This window comes from Sceloporus occidentalis, unplaced genomic scaffold, assembly GCF_023333645.1.
Source record: "Sceloporus occidentalis isolate IW3139 unplaced genomic scaffold, rSceOcc1.0.p SCAF_1, whole genome shotgun sequence".
NCBI classification, from domain to species: domain Eukaryota; kingdom Metazoa; phylum Chordata; class Lepidosauria; order Squamata; family Phrynosomatidae; genus Sceloporus; species Sceloporus occidentalis.
The window spans coordinates 54,698,661-54,717,894 of record NW_028316981.1 but is presented as its reverse complement, the minus strand read 5'-3'; the positions used below and the strand labels follow the sequence as shown (position 1 = coordinate 54,717,894).

General features: G+C 42.1%; 1 protein-coding gene across 1 annotated transcript in view; it reads right to left on the bottom strand.

Annotated features, from left to right (window-relative positions):
* Positions 1-17,700, bottom strand: part of PODXL2 (podocalyxin like 2) — a 65,612-nt gene extending 47,912 nt beyond the window's left edge. Inside the window, exon 1 of the mRNA XM_089521368.1 lies at positions 17,615-17,700. Within this exon, the coding sequence (XP_089377494.1) occupies positions 17,615-17,660 (46 nt within the window). The 5' untranslated portion in view covers positions 17,661-17,700. The remainder of the gene's footprint in view (positions 1-17,614) is intronic.
* Between the last annotated feature and the right edge of the window lie 1,534 nt (positions 17,701-19,234).

The window sequence follows — 19,234 nt, the reverse complement described above, 5'->3', positions numbered from 1 at the left end:
CCCTCTACTTATATATGAGGTCAATTTATAGTCAAGTATATACAGTAGTTCCAACTTGAGTACAGTCACTGAATTAGCAGAATATACTTTACCAACTGCTCCCTGATTTAATGGGCCTACAACAGTTAGGATTAACACTTGTATTTAGGCCCTGGCTCCCTTTTGAAGAATTGTTATTACACTGGACACTATCCAGTCCTCAGGTATCGTATCTGATCTTGGGATAAGTGATATACTTTTGCTAGAAGATCAACAATTTGACATTTGACATATTTAAGATCTTGTGGGTGAATACCATCAAGACCCAGGGTTTTGTTAAATTAATTTGTCAGCAAGACCTAAAGTAAAGGGTATGTGGCTTTCAATTTAATTTTAAAAAAACTATTAAAGCAGTCAGTTTCGATCATATGCAAGTAAGTCCTGTCCTAGAAGCCTACAGAATAGAAAGGGAAGAGAACAAGAAAAAGAAACATTTCTCTAGCTCTACCCATTGCTGCCTTGAGAATCCTTTTGATAGATTACACATAGTTTCCCACCCTAATGTAAAGCTTCATCTCACCATCACTAATTGCCTTCAAATGATCTTCTTGACAAAGTGTGTTTCTGGCAAAAAATTATCTGGTGCGCGCTGAATACACAGAAGACAGCTGCAGAAAAATCTCATTCAGCTTCTCACCAGCTCCAGCACTTCTTTAACTTTTTGTCTTCCAGCAATCTGAGACCACTCACCTCACTATTTGACTGCTTTAGATGTATTGGAAGATTTTTTTTTCTTGTTGGTCGTAATGGTCTTTACAACATGCTCCTCAAAAAGTCCTTATTCTATGCATGTATTTCTGTGAGGAGGGTTTTCAGCCAGTGTTTGTGCTTATTTTTGTTTTCCTCATGTGAATAAGGCTTTCTTTTTTTAAAGAAGCCTTCCTAGCTCTTCCTTAGTTAGGCTGATTAGCCTTGCTGACATTCTTTTAAATCTGGTATCTTTTGTACCAGAGACAATCTTACCCCACTCCATTCTACTTAATTTCTCTTATTTCTACTGTGTCTATGCTGTTCTTTAAAACCAAGCATTCCAGTTACCCTCTCTTGGTTCAAAGGCGACTAGCACTAAGATACAGACACCTGTACATAGTGTTCTCAAAATGTTTTTGAAGTGTGCATTTTCTCCTAGAGCCCCTTAGCCAACTTCCATGCCTGTGGTATCTAACAAAATCAAACTTCTGTTTCTTCCATCTCACCCATGCATCTCATCCACATGCTATGAGAGCATTTCTAAAGAGTGGGATATAAATACAATAAATAAATAAATAAATAAAATCCTTCCACTCCTCCTCTTGAACCTGTCCTGTCAGTGGAATGGATAGTATTTCTCAAAAAGAAACATTGGAAGTCTTGAATTTCAACATGTCTACTTTTCTCTACACCATTTCATGCCAACATGTACCTTCAATGTCATCTAATTTGTTCACTGAAAGCTATAAAATCAACTAGATCTTGTGCCGATCTCTGGCACAATTCACCCAAAAATATCCCTCACATATCTTACAGTTCTTTAAACCTCCAAGTGTTATATTGTCTGTGGCTAAAGGAGACATGCTGGTAAGAGTCAAAATACAAGAATGCATTTTGCATAAGCCTATGGTTGGCCTCTACATGTTTTTTGCCAATTTCTGTCAGTTAAGTGAAGTGGCATGGAAGTGGGTTTTCCCCCCTCAAAAGTACCATATGACATTAAAGAATCTTCTGTACCATATATTTCCAATGGTAAAAGCTACCAGTCACATACAAAGAAACATGTTGCATATTTGCAAAATTAATCAGGAAGCATATTCAAAATGTTCAGTTTATACTTGTTCAAAAATGTGAAATCTAACATTACTTTCACAGTGTTAAATGAATACAACAAACACAGTAGCTTTGTGTAATCATGAGATTTGTGGATAATGCACATTCCAGTAAGTTTAGGATAAAATGAAATACTACTGCAGGCAAATTCTACTCTGTGCATCTGTATATGTGCCTTCAAGTCACCTGTCACATTATGGTGACCCCATGAATGTCATCGGGTTTTTGTTAGCAAGGAATGATCACAGGTGACTTTTTTTCCAATTCCTTCCTCTGAAATACAGTCTACAGCACTTGATATTTGTTGATGGTATCCCATCCACGTACTAATCAGGGCCAAGAGAGATACTAAACTCAGATTTTAAAATAAAATAAAATAAAAACTGGGAGCAAGGGGAAAAACAGGAATGCAAGAGTTTGGGAGGAATGACATCCTGATTCGAATGAATGAATGAATGAGCAAATGGCACCGATATAGCCTAAACATGATGGTGTGGAATATGCTGTAAGCTTTTCCAGAATTACCACAAAAATTTATCTATACCACCTGAGCCAAGGAACCAGAGCAATATCACAGTAGCAAGTATAATTAAATGTCCTTAATACATATGATAAATAAGTAATGTCCTGTAAGAGTAAAGACTTTGTCCTCTGGCAAATTCCTGCCACACAGAAATATGTTGTACAATAGAAAAATGTTTACAAAACAAAGAGCAGGAGAACAAGCTTCAGTCTTTCCAGCCTGGCATCCTTAGGAACAGCAGCATAAATAAAAGTGAAAGAGGGGGAAAAGAGACCATGTTTTGTCCATGGCCCTTTCCTGTGAGAGAAATCTATCTGCTGCTGCACCAAGAGTTTGTTTGGGTTAATTTTGTTCCAAGTTATGCCCTTCACCTCTGGTCCTGAGGTACCATAACAATTAACTAGGCAAAGAGTGCAAACTGGCAGTGGAATCATGTAGGATCCCAGATGTTGCTGGACTGCAACATCTCTGACCAACTCCTGCCAATGCTGAGGAATGCTGCAAATCACAGTCCAACGTCATCTGCAGGCCAGCCCATTTCCGTAGGGTAATTGAACACAACCAACTCAGAGACTGGCAATGTCTTTTTCTTTATGTTTCCTCCTGATATGTGGCCTGATGTGAAATACCTAACCTAGAAAGAGTCATGATAGAAGATTCTGTAACTGGAAGTGAGGTGGTTAGACAAGGTCTCCATGGTAACCTGCTTCTGTTTCCATCCAGCTTTATTTGGACCCCAACTGATGTCCAAGCATTTGTCCAGGAGCAGATGTTATTTAAAACAGGGAGCTGGGTCAAGAACGGTCATTTATTGATAATCACACGAGACAGGAGAACAATGGCCAGCTAAAGGCAGCATCTGCTATTGGTGTCCCCTTCCACACAGGCTTCTGATAAGAATAAGCAGGAAGAGATATTAAAAAATGCCTGTTACATATAGTCATTTTAGGGGGAAAGGCAGTAAGGCAGAATAAAACTAAGTAAAGTGTGAAGAGAGTAAGCTGTTCATCAAACAAGAGCTTTAGGTGAATTTGATGCAGCTGACTGGCAATAAGTTCAGCCCAAATTGAAGATAGTGCTTCTTCACAAGATATATAATTGGCTTATGGAATTCAGTGCCACTAAATGCTTAGATGGCTTTTTGAAAGGATTAGGTAAGGTTCTGGAGGCTAGATCTGTCACTGGTTATTAAACAGAATAGCCAAGAATGGAACGTCCATGTTCAGAAACAATAAAGCTTTGGTTACCAGTAGCTGGGGACAAGTGGGGTGTTTGTGCCCATCACATTCTTTCTGAGATCATTTCAGCCCTATCTAGCCACTGTAACCCAGTATGCTGTGTCTTCAACAGGCAGTTCTTTAGGGTGGTAGACTGAGCAAAACAATTCTTATTCTAGTTGTAAAACTGAGGTAGAATTAGTGCTAAAAACAAACCCCTTTGTCAACCCACTATTGTCTTTCCCCTGCTATTAACTGTGCCCTTTTGCATAGAGTGAGAGCTGGGATGGGATAAGATTCATTTTAATCCCATCCCTTCAGATAGCACATAAGGAGTACTTAGAATCGATGGAAGAGCAAAAGAGAATATTTGGCTCTGTGAAAACTGAGAAGCTTCTTGCAAACACGCCCTTTGATCACTGAAAGGCAAAATATGCTCTCCCCCCCCCCCAGGCTGAAAGAGGCTGGGGGACATCTTATTACAAGAAGAATTTGAAGGATTTGTGGGCTTACAATCTCAGCCACCCTCTTCCCGTTATTGTTTTCTGCAGCACATCACAGCTTGAGTGGATAAAAAACAACAGTGAGTCGGCACAAACTTTGTGCCATCGTGATGTGTCACATTTCCTCTGCAGACAGAGCTGGAGCAGTATTTATCTTGACAGAGAAATTGTGTAGTATGAGACAACTCCATATTTACAGAGCCCCTGCAATGGTGCAGGTGCTGCCTTTATTGAGTTGGCATCATATCTGCACACATTTAGGTATATACAGCAAAGTATAGGTTGCATACACATGCTGGATGCTCATCTGGAGGTTTGAATATCAGAATAGACACAATCTCAGTGGCCTCCACTGTGTGTATGGAGGAGGTCTGGACTTCAGGGAGAGCTCTTTTGTCCATCACCCTGGTACTGTTATTCCAAAGTATCTGATCCTGATAATTCCCTTATAGGAAATGAGTTGCATATCCACGGGCAATGCTGGCATCCATGTCAGTGGGGCAGTAAATCTGTTCCTGGGTTTAATCTAAATTTGAAAGGAGCTATCCAAAGACCTGAACTCTATCACACACAAAAGTGGTCATCACCTTGGATAGCTCCATTAAAGTTCACACTAAAACCTGGAATGGCATCACTAACATAGGAGCCATGAGTTGCCACTGCCTGCATCCCATATCTATCTCCCCCTCCCCCTTGCGTTTTGATGCCAGTCTCTTATTTATGAGTAGAACATTCAGAATGCAGGATTAGGAAGCCCAACAGAGCAATCGCTTCTAATTAGAACTGCAGAAAACACAGGCAAGAGGTCAGCATTCCTCTGGCACAGACCAAGCAGGGAAAGAAGCAGGCACCCCACAGAGATTCTAGCACACACACATTTTCAAAAGTCCTGTATATTATCCAGACTAGTGGCAAAAAAGGAGGGGGCAAATGTTAGTCTTATGACCCATGATGTAGCTAGTGTTGGGGACAGTTATATATTGACTACTGGAATATGAACTCATTTGCAAACCAGCAATCACTAATCTATTTTTACTCACACACACACACAGAGTCATGAGTTTCCAAGAGTATAATCCTACCTTTGTCCACCTGTGTTGATCTATTGGCAGAGAGTGTTAGCAGGTTGTGCTCTGGTTTTTTCATAGCAAAGGGTAAAAGTCATACTTCTCTGTCAATTTTAAAGTAGGATGTCTGTGCATGGACATCCATGGATCCTAAATTAGGGTGAAGAGAGTCTTGAAAGTAGAGATCCTGTATTCCTGCAGGGAAGTAGTGCCTCCAACACTGCCTTGACAGAATGTGTCCTTTGCTTGTGGTGCCAAGGAACACCTCAACAGCCAAATGCAATGCAAAGCCATCAGTCCTGTAGGACAGTAGAAAAAATCCTGGATGGGAGCCCTCAAACAAAAGAATTCTGGGAAGGCCAATGCTAATCTCAGCACCTTACAAGTTCCAAACAAGAGTTTTTTCAGGGTTGTGTTGCACTGTGGTTTGCTGCCAAGGCACTATGGAGGCCAGGTTGTAGGGAGTAAATATACAACACACTTCCGGCAAGGCAATACAAAGCAGGTTTTCCACTTATATTATCCCTTCCTTGTATGCAAGTTCACATAGTCATATGAATGACATATACTGATTTTTAAGGTATGGATACCGTTATTCACAATTTTAATGCCAATAATTAAGGAACATTCCCTTTAAAAGCTTGATTTCATAGAGCTTGCAGCCATCCCAATTTCATGAGTTAAAGAGATTAACCAATACAAAAATAGACAAGCAAAATTCATCTAATGCCACTTATCATATTAGAGCACATATAGTTCCCAGGCTCTGGGAGTGTCTTCCCAGAGAGGTAAGGCTGGCACCCTCTTTGCTATCTTTCTGCAGGCAGCTGAAAATCATTTTTCTGTTTCAACAGGACTTTGAGGACTGATTGCTAAGGGAGAACAAACCCCACGTAATATGCTGCATTGTCCGTTTTGATTTTAACGGTGTATGTTTTTAACTGCTTTTAACTTTTTGATAGCTGAATTACATGTTTAGACTTCATATTCTGTGAATTTTTAGCTATATTCATTTCAACATCTCCTTGAACTGGGGGAAAAGTGGGTTATAAATAAATATAAAACAAAGCTATATAATAGTGGGAAAGCTGTGATGGATTAGACCAATGTTTACCTAGACCAGCTTCCCATTTTCTACATTGGGAATGGCCAACCAGATACTTACCAGAAGCCAACAAACAGGATATGAGGGTAATAGTCCCCTCTCATTATTTATTCTGAACAACTGGCTTTCAGAGTCACACTGCATGTTACCCTGCAGATCCTAAATAGCCATTGCAATCAGAAGCCACTGATCACACAAAAGCATCTAGGGAAGTGAAGATCCCTCTTTCAATGGGAAATCTTTACCTCTAGTTCTCATTCAAGTGGGTGCAACAAAGGCTGTTATGTAAACACAGTCATACAACCAACTACCGGGGAACTTAGCTAAAGAAATTCTCATCCAGTGCTACTGCTTTGTCACAGTGGCAGGTTTAAACACAACCTGCAGATCATGTTGCTTTGTCTTCAGTTTTCAGTATAGCTAGTTTAATGATGTCTGCATTCTTAATCCTCAGCTGCCCAGAACTAAACTTAGAGGCTTTCAGAAGAGTGCTTTAAGAATATGAGAGCCCCTTCCTGGATCAGACAAGCCAGTTTAGTGTAGTGGTTTGAGTGCTGGACTAAGACTCCAGGAAACCAGGGTTTGAATCTCTACTGAGACATGGAAATAAACTGGGTGACCCTGGACAAGTCACACTCTCTCAGCATCAGAGGAAGGCAAAAGCAAACCTCCTCTGAATGAATCTTGCCAAGAAAACTCCATGCCTTAGGGTTGTCATGAGTAAGAAACTACTTGATGACAAACAAATCACATGAGCCCTGGTGGCACAATGGTTAAATGCCTGTACTGCAGTCACTCACTCACAAACCATAAGGTTGCGAGTTCAATACCAGAAAAAGGGCTCAAGCTTGACTCAGACTTGCATCCTTCCAAGGTCACTAAAATGAGTACCCAGATTATTGGGGACAATTAGCTTACAATTCGTAAACCGCTTAGGGAGTGCTTACATGCACGGATAAGCGGTATAGAAATGTACTTGCTATTGCTAACTTGGATCCAACCAAAAAGCTACCCAGTACAGCATTCTGTTCCCATAGTGGCCAAACAGACACCTCCTGGAAGACCCTCATGTGGAATGTTACTCTCTTGCTGATGTTTCCCAGCAACAGGTATTCAGAGGCATACTGATAATAATGGAGGTAATACAGTGCACCCACGTTATATGCGGCTTTGAGCAAATGCGCTCAAGCCGCGCAGGAGCATACAGGGCGCAAGGGGCGGTGTGCCCCATTCAGATGAATGGGGTGTGCGCCCATGGCACGCATGCGCCGCTGCGCCACCACACACACAAGCCCCATTCACTTGAATGGGGCTCAATCATAGGCGGAATTTGCCTTATACGCAGGGGGATCCAGAATGGATCCCCCGCGTAAGGCAAGGGTCCACTGTACACACTCATCAGGAGGGAAGAAAATAAAGCATAACATGTATTGAGCAATCATCCTACCATATTTAAGAAATTTTACAGGAGGATTCAGATGACAACACTGTTGAGGCAACACCTTTCTAATCCTCCCTTGTTTTTCTACTCTATTCCATCTTTTTCCTTACCACAAAAAATCTTTTAGGAGGAGAAAGACAGAAAAACTATAGTGTTTTTTGACTAGTAGTGCTGGGTGCTATCTGTCTGAAGGTACACTTACAGAGGTGCTACCCAAACTAGTAGCCCATATACTGGTGTTGGCCCATGAGCCATGAGCCACTGAAGGTCATTGGTGACCTTCCAGAAAATAAAGAAACAGTGGTAACCAATGACCACAAGTACAGTACTTGTGGCAAATTGGAGAGGAAAAAAATTGCCAGTCCTCCAGACCAGATAGATTGGAAAGCACAACCTTACAGCACAGTTCTACATACATAAAAACATACACATGCTCTGATACTTCCAAGTGTGCACAAAACTGTGGGTGCATCTAGGGTGCAGCTACACTGTGGAAATAATGCAGTTTGTCACCACTTTAACTGTCATGGCTTCGTCCTACAAAATCCTAGGATTTGTAATTTTACAAAGCTCTAGCACTCTTCAGCAGAGAAGGCTAAAGGCCTTGTAAAGCTACATATCCCAGAATTCCACAGGATAGCACTACAGCATTTAAAGTTGTGTGAAACTGCATTATTTCTACAGTGTAGATGCACTCTTAATCTCCAGAGTTAACCAGGGACAATTTATTATGGTAAAAGAGGGGATCTCCATTCATGACTTCTGCAAAATAAAGTCCATGTTCCCAAAAACTGCAGGAAAATTAATTCAAGTCTTTGAACTGACACAACCTTCACTTGTTATTAATTAGGTAAAGAATGTAGCTAACTCCAGATTGTATCTGCCACCTCTCATCACCATGAAATTATTTAGGAGCCATTACATCAATGAGAACTCCAGGGATTTCCAAGGGCCACAATCAATCCTGTGCTCGGCAGGTGGAGGATCTCATTATGGGAAGCTAAACACATCTTAATGGAGGAAACTATCACCTTTTTTGAAATAAAATTGTACAAACCATCTTTCTACATATTTTTACTCAACAGTGTTACATCGACCAGGAGAATCGCATAAATTTTTACAACAATAGCTGGGTTAAACTAATGATTTAAAAAGATGTAAACAATCTCAAAAATCTTATATTTCCATATAAGCCTGTCTTGGATATAAGATTTAAAAGACAGGTCCTTCTCTTAGTTCCCTCCTTGTCAGAGTTAAATATTGTGAAGATGTGAGATAGCCTTCTAGGTGGTTGCTCCCAGACTATGGAACTTCCTTCAAAGGTAATTCAAAGACATAGCCATGTTAGTCTGGAAAATCATTATGCAAGGGGATCTTGTAGCACCTTTGAGACTAACTGAAAGAAAGAAGTTGGTAGAATGAACTTTCATAGACTTGAGTGTACTTCCTCCAATGCATGAGGATGGGAAATTAGGCTAGTTCCTTCTCAGTTGACCTTATATCAGCAGGCAAATACCTTTCTATTTAGACAAGGTCTTCAGCAACTGACTTACTGTTGTAGTCAAGTATTTTTAAATGGCTGTGCTGGACTTCAAGGTTTGCATTTTTTTACTGTTAAGTTTTTTTAAAAAAAAAACTATTGTTGAAACTACCTTACACATTAGTCCTGGGCAAAAAAACATATTAGAAGATAAATACTATCGTGCACCCATTTAATTGAAATTAAGCCTCAGTGGGACATACTTCTGAACCTGTAAGAATCAGGTGACCATCCAGTGGGAATACAGTAACATTACTTATTACTATCTTCATAATTGAAAGACAGTGCAAACTAGAATGTGCCTGAAAATATTCTGTTCATCCTATGTTTGCAGGATGAACCCCACCAGCTATTCCTGTTTGTTTCTGCTTTCTATGGCCAGAGGCAAGGAGTGATAGAAGCTCAGTTTGGGCAGTCATATCTACTTTAACAAATAAGAAATATAAATGAGATTATTGCCAGAGTGCATCCTCCCACTCACAATTAAACCTGAAAACCTGTTTAGCTATGTATAGAGAACAAAATAGCTAAGCATGGAGAACAAAACAAATGAGGAGAGGATGGATGAGCTGGGCTTGTTCAACTTGGTGAACTGAAGACTGAAGGGTACTCTTTAAATATCTCAGTGGCTGTCTCAGAGCAGGGGGCATGACTGTTCTCTGCTTCTGGAGAGGGCTAGACCAGGTCTAATGGTTGAAGTTACAGGAAGAGTAGATTTCAAATGAACATTAGAAAAAACTTAACAGTAAGTGTTGTTCAGCAATGGAGCCAACTGCTCTGAGAGGTGATGGGGTCTCCTTCTCTGGAGATCATCAGGAGATCATGCACTGAACAGCAGGTTGGATCCAATGGCCCATGAAGCCCCCTCCAACTCTATGATTCTAGTATTTCCTGTTTCATCCAATCCTGAAAACTATGTCCCCTTGCTTCAAAACTACCCAGCTTTTTAAAAATATCCTGGCTTTTCTGAAGCTGATAATCACAATTTCCAGGCTCAGAGGAAAATGGGAAGCTTTGACTTTCTGGTCTGATTGTTCATGATGTAAAGAAGCTTAATGGGCAAGCAAGACACTCGTCTGTAGGACCTAACTTATTTATCCAAAAATATAAGTATCCCATCTGGAATCTTCAAATATACACAACTACAGAGCTGTATTCATCCACAAGTTATACCTCAGCACTTCAGGGAGCAAGAATCCAACCACTCCCTTTAGCTTTGAAGCTATCATGGGAGCTGGTGACTGAAGAAAGGGAACAGCAGCCATTTCTTTCACTTTGCACTTTATCATACCACTCCCATGCTCTCCACAACTGAAATAATGAGGGGAAGTGCATATATACCAGCTTGGAAGCACTCCCTATCACACGCCCCTCTATTAGCAGGCCGGGTCTGTTGCTGGCCCCTCATGCTCTCTTCAGCCCTTGTCCTCAACCCTGCTGCCTCTCTGCCCTATGCCTTATCCAGTGTGCCTTTAGAGTGTGTGTGTGTGTGTGGGTGGGGTGTTCTTACTGCAATTCCAGAGTTATGCTAACTCCATGGTTTTAAACTGCACTCGGGTTACAGACGGGGAAAAAGGGGTGTGTTCATGACGTCATGAAGGTATAGCCTTCAGACGGCCCTTACCTGAATGCCGCCATGAACACGCCGCCCGCACGCCCCAAGCGGGAAGAAGCGGCATTAAAAAGGTGCTGCTTTTCCCCGCTTCTTTTCTATATACTGCGCAGCTACGCATCTCTGTCTGTAAGCAGCTGCACCGGTATGCCAGAATTGCTACGCCGCTAATTTAAGTTGCCCATTTAAAAGCTCCGAGTCAGCTGCGTCGCATAATGAGTTGGGGTCCTGGAACATGCGCAGTTTGCACTGAGGCTCTAATTAGAGTGTCAGATGCCATGCAGATATTTTAATGCTCGTAACCCTAACCCTAACCCTAACCCTAACCCTAGAGCAACATGTACGCATGCGCTGCTAGAATTGGGGAAAGTTTGGAATTTAAAGTGAACCCCTACACACATTCCTGTGCCATTTTCACCTAACAATAAAAAACCCCTAAAACTTTAAATATTTACATATGTACAAGGGAGGTGATGGGGGATGGCAGGGGGACAGTGGTGGCAGCGGTGACAGCTGTGGCTGTGCATTGCAGATTCAGCAAGAGCGCGGGGACCAAAGGAGAGGAGGCATCCATGATGCTGGTGACATTGGCAACGTGCAAGCGGACAAGGATGCCAACACCAGCTGATCACCAGCTGGCAGGAGACCACCATTGTTCTTGGGCAGAGCGGGGGGAAAAGTTTTAAAGGGGCTTGGGCGCTTTAAATGTGCACATAGGCTTTCTGCCGCCGCTGCTGAGCGCTGCAGCTGCGCATCCGCCAGCCGGCAAAAGAAAAAAAAGCCCCGTTTTTGGCCGCCCGTGCAGAAGCTGCCTCTCTCTTTGCAGCGTCCTCCGAGGCGGCGGTATGGAAAGTACGGGTCAGAAACGGCCCCAGGTGAGGCGTCTTCACTGTCCCCCATGTGGAAGCCCCATACACCTGAGCCACGCCCCCGGGGCGGGCAGTCTGGAGGCTCCGTATTCAGCAGAATACACCTCCAAGACGTCTTCCCCTGCCCGTCTGTACCCCGCCAAAGAAAGTTTTTTAAAAACTCTGGCTGTTCTGAAATAACACAAGGGGATGGGGAGAGAAGACACTGACACCACGTGACCATGCAGTCCTGAAATTACAACAGGATAATTTACCACACCTGTGGACTAACACAATTGGGAGCTTACTGATGGGTTTTACTCTCTGGAAGTCAAGATGACAAGACTGAGGCTGTCATACTTGGATACATCATGAGACGGCACAGCTCAATAAAAAAAAATAGTTTTTACACATCATGAGAAGGCACAACTCAATGGGGAAAAAATAATGTCAGGAAAGGTGGAGAAAAGTAGAAAGAGAGGAAGGTGGCATGCTTGATTGAAAGACTCTATTAAGGTGGTCACAAGTATGACTTTGCAGGAACTAAGTAACACAGTGGAGGACAGGGAGTCTTGGAGATGTCTCATCTACAGGGTCACCATAGGTTGAGGGTCAAGAGCAGTTAACATAATCCCATCAACGCAAAGTACAGACTAACAACAATTAAAATACAATAAAGCTGATGAGAGAAAGACAATGCATGTGATAGATATGGCCAAAGGCGCTATTACTGATTTTTTTATGGCGGTTTAAAAGCCACTTGTGATAAAGTCCATTGCCTTGTTCTGCTACTCCCCTCTGTTCCCTGTTTTTTCTTTGCTATGTCATATACCAATAATAATAATAATAATACTATCCCGCCTCTTCCTTCTGGGATCTAGGTGGGTAACAACAGTCCAATTAAACAGATATACAGACAATAATAAAATTTCCCTAATTCCCTTAACCCTCCCTCCTTTTGCTAAAATTACACATAAACATCAAGACACAATACAATATCCCCAGTACAATGTATTTAGTTACAAGGATCGACACAGGTCGAATTATTCCAAGAGACCATCAGGAGAGGTGGTGAAAGAGTAAAAAGATCAATTTGGTTAATTTAGCTGGAGGTTACTCTGGAAAGGCCCGTCGGAAGTCTAAAGAAGCTTAGTCAAAGTGTGTTCAGCATTTACTGGGGTTAGAGTGTCAAATGCAATGGAAGAGCATTTCAGTGGCAGCACCATGGTTGCAGACTGCAGTTCCAAAAGGTCTGCAAGTGCCTAATTTAAAATCTTTTGGGTAGTGTACATGCAAGCAACTTTTTATCTTCTCAGCACTTTAAAATCATGTTGTAGATTTTTAATGTTCCTTTAGTTCAGTTAATTTTAAAAATTATTTTCTGCTCTCCATTATCCTTTATCTGTTACTGATCCTCACTGCCACTATTTAATGCATTATTGATGTATTTTGATTTGTTGCATTTTGGGGGAATTGCTCAAATAACTTTTTGTCATAAGGATGCCTATAAATAATATAAATAATATAAATTAATAATCAAATAAAAGAATGGGCCAGAGGGAAGAAAGAGTATGAATGTGAATTTGGGTGGGGGAAGATGGTGGATTTTGTTTTTAAAAATTACAAGCAAGAAGAACTGATGACCTTTTGTAGGTTTATACTTATATCTTCTTGTTTATTTTACATCAAAGGACTTCCACTTAATAAGATGCAATCTATATCCCTACAATTGGAAAATAATATGAATTACTTAATTAATTTCTCCATCCTTTTCAGCTATTATAAAAATTGGTGATTTTTATGGAAAGAAAGTATTCATTTCATGTTTTATCCATCAGCTGCTGTTACTTGCAGGAGGTCCAAGAACAACGACATACCATACTGTTACATTTGCAAAACATAAGAGCAACTTTGAATGCTTTAGCACATATATATATATCTTCCTTTATGGAAGATGACCTTTTGATAAAAGAACTGGTAGAGCTTAGGTTTTCTGCAATGTCATGTTGGAAACCTTGACATACTGTCAGAGGATGTATGTATTTACAGCAGTGATATCAAGAAGCTATACACTTCATCACATCATAAATGGTTAATTATTTCTGTGGCCCTTTTATCATGGTTCTCTGTTTTATTCTTTCCACAGCTCCATGACAAAAGCCCTTAACAGCTCAATTTCACAAATCAGGAATTGAAACTATAGAGATACTATGCCAAAGGCAGCAGGCAAAAGGAGGAAGGCCAACCAATACAGCTTTGGAGTTTATATTTCATGCCTAGATTGACACATCAACATATAGTCAGCTCTGCCAAGCATCATCCTCTACTCTCACATCGACAGCATATATTATATATTATGTCCTCCCTCTGCATTTATGCCTACAGCATCCCAAATGGATATTCCAAGTGATTTGGAATTGTTCATTATAGATTACCCTTGTTCCATCTGCTCTTGGCAACCATTTACCCATTAGGTTTTTATATTTTTGTTTTGTCTGTGTCTCATCATTCTGTTCCAATAATGGCTTCGTTTTGCTTTTTTATATCTGCAAACTGATTGCGTTTCATTTTTTCCTTGTGCCAATTTCTAATTGTGTGTGTGTGTTTGGGGGACAGATTTCAAAAAGGAAAGAGCTGCACTTTAGGACATTGTTGTATGTAGGAGCCTCGGTTTTCAGCACTCGTTGAAAGGGACCACGTGGAAAGAACAGCAGCACTCTGCAGCTGTGTCCCTTGCAATGTCTGTGCTCTGTCTCTCACACACATTCATCATAAGGACTGGGCATGTTAGTTAGGTGGCATAATAACATAGATAGATAGATAGATAGATAGATAGATAGATAGATAGATAGATATCAGTCTGCCTCTAAGGACATACAGAGTTCTTTCCCTGGTCCAGAAGGTTAAGTGTAATACACTTCCAAATGCCTGTGGCTAAAAACTGTCATTTCCAGGTAACATGGCTATGATATCCATGATAGCTTGAGTCCTAATACCTAATTTCCTCTGGACCTTGTACTCATCACATTATGTACTGCAGCACTACTAAAAGTAGGTTTGTGTCCATTAACCATGGGCTACTGGTCCACAGCAATTTTCCTAGAAAGAACAAAACAGCTGTAACCAATGGGCACAAATATGATGCCAAACCCTGGAACAACTGGGAGGGGGGAGGAACCTGCCAATCCCCAACTTCAGATAGTTTAAAAACCACTGATCAACTGGACCGCAGTGACTTATACTTATTCCTTTCCAGAAGCACACCTTCACGATAATAGGTAAATCAAGGGTGCAGTTTGCAAGCAGAAGGGCTATTACTCGCCATATTAATCCCATCACAGCCAGAACAACCAGATGGTCTTTATTCTTTCAGACCCACTGCTGTAAAAAAAAATGTTTTTTTAATTACAACAAACAATAAAATGACTTTTTCTATTTTTACACTGTTTACTGAGATTACAATCTGAGACTGTTCACTAAGACTATTAAAAAGAATCCCCATCCACCATTCTTTTTTGGGGGGTGAAAGGAGTCTCTGTCTTTAAATATCTTGAGTGAGATTACAGTATATACAAAATTAGAAGCACAGCCTTCCTAGCTATTCTAATTATAATTACTTCTGTACTTAATCGGCTTTAATTAATACACCAGCCCCTTTTCAAAATTTCAAGATTAGGCTCCTTAGAGCTGGCATCTAATCTGGTGTCAGTCCCACTCCAATACCATATTTTGGGGCAACGGAAAGTTTATGGTGTGCAGTCAAAACAACCCGAGGGGGGAAACTAAGACAGAGGAGATGCAGAAGTTTATGAGTTCATTTAAATGAAGAGTCTCAGTGCTGTAGGGAGTGATTCTGGGTGCTGTCCCTGAAGGGAAATGCAGAAGTATGCAGGAATCTGCAGAAAGCATGCTAAGATCAAGGCTCTAGGCTAACTTTGTACATTCTGTGACAAAATGGTTAAAAATACAAATACTGACATACATGAATCAGTATTAAACCATTGGTCTCACCAGAGAATGATTCTTATATATGCCAATATCCAATTATATCAAATGTTCCTTATGTTAAGTTTTTTTCCTCATGTCTCAAACCAACATATTAAATTAACTTAGTCTTTTACTAATTTTTCTTGCAAAGAAGGGCTAGTTAATTCACCACAATTCTCAGCAATTAAAATCTTTGCTGTCGTTAGCAAATTCCATACTAGTCCATGATGTTCTTCAAAACTGTGCCATGCAAAAGCCCATGTAAAACCAACGGTGGAAGCAGTGGATTAGTTTTTCTTTTTGATTCTGGGCTGGAGGTGGGCAGGCAAGGGGCATTAGCAGTGGGAAAGGTCAAGCACTGCTGACTGTGCCTGTATTTGTTTTGTACAAATACGTTCAAGACATAAAATACATCATTTGGTTTTTCCAAATGCTAAACTGAATGTCCAGTTTGTCCAGTGCTCACTGCAGCTTATAGCCAAGTGGCAAAACATCAGCTTTTCCCAACACTGTTGAACTAACCCTAAAATTTTCACAACACTGAGGCTAGGCTAACACTTGAATTAGGATTAGGATTTTTGTAGAATGAAGTTACATTACATTCAAAGAAAGCCCAACCTAATTCAACCACCCACCCCACTTCTTCCATACCGAGACACAATCCTGTCACGCAGGGCCAGGTGCGTGAGAACTTTCCTTTCAGGCTGCATGAATTGAAACGGCTTAAAGCCATCTTATGATGCAGTTTACCAGAGGTATAAGTAAAAGAAGTGACAGGAGGGAAACACCGTTCTTCACATGAAGATTTGTTGTTGTTGTGTGCCTTGAAGATGCTTCCGACTTATGGAGACCCTGCAGCGAACCTATTATGGGGTTTCCTTGAAAAGATTGGTTCAGAGGAGGTTTGTCACTGTCTCCCCCTGAGGCTGAGAGCATGTGACCTGCCCAGTGAGTTTCATGCCCAAGTGGAAATCGAACCCTGGTCTCTATTGAGCCATAGTCCAACACTCAAAGAACTGCACCATACTGTACTCTCCCAGGTAAGGGATCACCAGAAAGGAAAAGTCGAGAAAAGGTAACTCTTTGCCTTCAGAATGGCAAATGTAAACTTTAAGTTTAAACTTTATGTCTAGGGTCAAGTGTGTTTTAGGAGAAGGCACGTTAGTTTCAGCTAAGTACCAAAAGGCCTATCAGGGTGGCAAAGCTGGAAGAAACAGAGGCCGACTGTCTTCTCTCACAGGAAACAGAGGCAGAGATGCTCTGCACTCCAAGGGCATGTTGGCGCAACAGTGGAGCCTTCAGGACAAGAAATAGTCCTTTTTTCTTTCTTCCCCTGGAGCTTTTATTGCTGGAAACAAAATGGCCAGGAACACAAGCACTGCCCTGTTTTGGCAGACTGTCCCCACCCTCCTTAAGGTAAAAGAAAAGGTTACAAAGATGAGGAGGAGGAGGAGGAGGATGAGGAGGAGGATGGAGATGATGATTCTGTTGATGTATACCCTGCCTTCCTCCCAGTACAGGGACTCAAGGTGGCTCAAGATGCGTGGTGGTGGTGGTGGTGGTGGTGATGATGATAATGATGATTTCTTTGCCCTTCTCCCTTTCTCCCTTGAGCTCCCAAGGGGCTCCTTGGGGGGATGCTCTTCCCTCTCCCCCACCTTCAGGCCCTCAAGCACTGGCCAGGAATTAGGGGGCCACCCCAGCAGCTCCCCATGGAGAGGAGCCACTCACCTCCATCCCCCCCAGACCCAGTCCCCCCAGGAGACCCATCCCCTGCCTTGGCTTGCCTTCCATGCGGCAGGGTGAGAGAAGCCTTGGGGCTGGGGGGAAGGGGGGCTCCTTTGTCCCTCTTCGGAGCCTTTCCAGAAGGAGAAGGGGGGAAGAGAGAGAGAGAGAGAGAGAGAGAGAGAGAGAGAGAGAGAGACTCACCCCAAGCCAGGAGGCAGCCCAGCGCCTGGGGCAGCCAAGCCTTCATGATGCGCCTTCTCTGTCTCCGGTGCCAGCCTCCTCCTCCTCCTCCTTCAGTGGGAGCCGGTCCCTGCAGCTGCCGGTGGGGCTCTGCTGCCCCTTCTGCCCAGAGCCAAGCCCTCTCTCCCCAGCAGCAGCAGCAGCAGCCCAGAAGGCATGGCCCCAGCCTCTCCAGACCAGCCACCCAGAGGGCCAAGCCCCCTGCTGCCTCCCAGGCGCAGCCCTTCACTCTTCTTGCTCCATCCTTCCTTCCTTGCTTGCCTGCCTGCCTCCTTCAGGAAAAGGGGAGGAAGAAGGAGGAGGAGGGGGGCAGGGGGAGGCCGGGTTGCTGCCCCCCAACCAAACAGCCAGCCAGGAATGGCTCAGGCAGGAGCCGCAGCAGCCGCAGCAGGAGCCACAAGGAAGGAGAGATGCCTTGCTCTCTCTTGGCTGCTGCTGCTGCTGCTGCTGCCCAGGCGAGGAAGGCCAGCCAAGGGGAGCCAGAGGGGCCTAGCAGAACCAACATGGAGGACCCGCCTCAAGGGGGCCAATGGGGACACACTGCCCAAGAGGAAAGCCCCCCTCAAGGCTTCCCCCCATTGGGGATGGGGCGCCTGCTCCCTTTGGGGATCCCTCTCTGTCCTGTGGGCAGAAGCTGGGGATGGAGGACGTGTCCTGGAAAAGGAGGACACACACACACACCCTGCTCACCCTCAGCCCAACAGAGCTGCAAAGGAGGGCCACTAGGCACCGCAAAATGGAGGGGCTTCGGGGGGGATGGCAGAGGACGAGAGGAAAGAAAAAGCTCTCAAAGACTTCTATCTATCTACTATATATTCTACATACTCCTCAGAACTACATCTATATACTCCTCAGTATATAGTATATATACTCCTCAGATATAGATACTCTGTATTCTATAGATATACTATATACTGAGCATATAGATACTCTATAGTATACAGATATACTATATACTCAGTATATAGATACTCTAAAGTATATAGATATACTGTATACTGAGTACATAGGTACTCTAAAGTACAGTATATAGATATACTATATACTGAGGATATGAATACTCTATATTATATAGATATACTATATACTGACCATATAGATACTCTATAGTATATAGATATACTATATACTGACCATATAGATACCATATATATATATATATATATATATATATATTGTATGTGTGTGTATATATAGATACTCTAGTATATAGATATACAGTACTCTATATTATATAGAGATACTATATACTGAGGATATATAGACTATAGTATACAGATATATTATATACTCAGTATATAGATACTCTATAGTATATAGATATACTATATACTGGATATATAGAATAAATGGGTGCTTCTTGGTCCTGCCCCAAAGGGAAGGCGTTTTGGGAATGGAGGACAGGTCTTGGGAAAAGGAGGAGCCCAGGCTGACCCAAGAACTGCCAAGGAGGACCATGAGGCAACCTCAAAGGGAAGGAAGGCCTACAAGGCAAAATTAGGGGACACTTCCAAAAGCAAAAGCTCCAAACACTTCACAGAATTGTAAATCCATGCTTTTCAGTCATGCTCAAAATAGTCA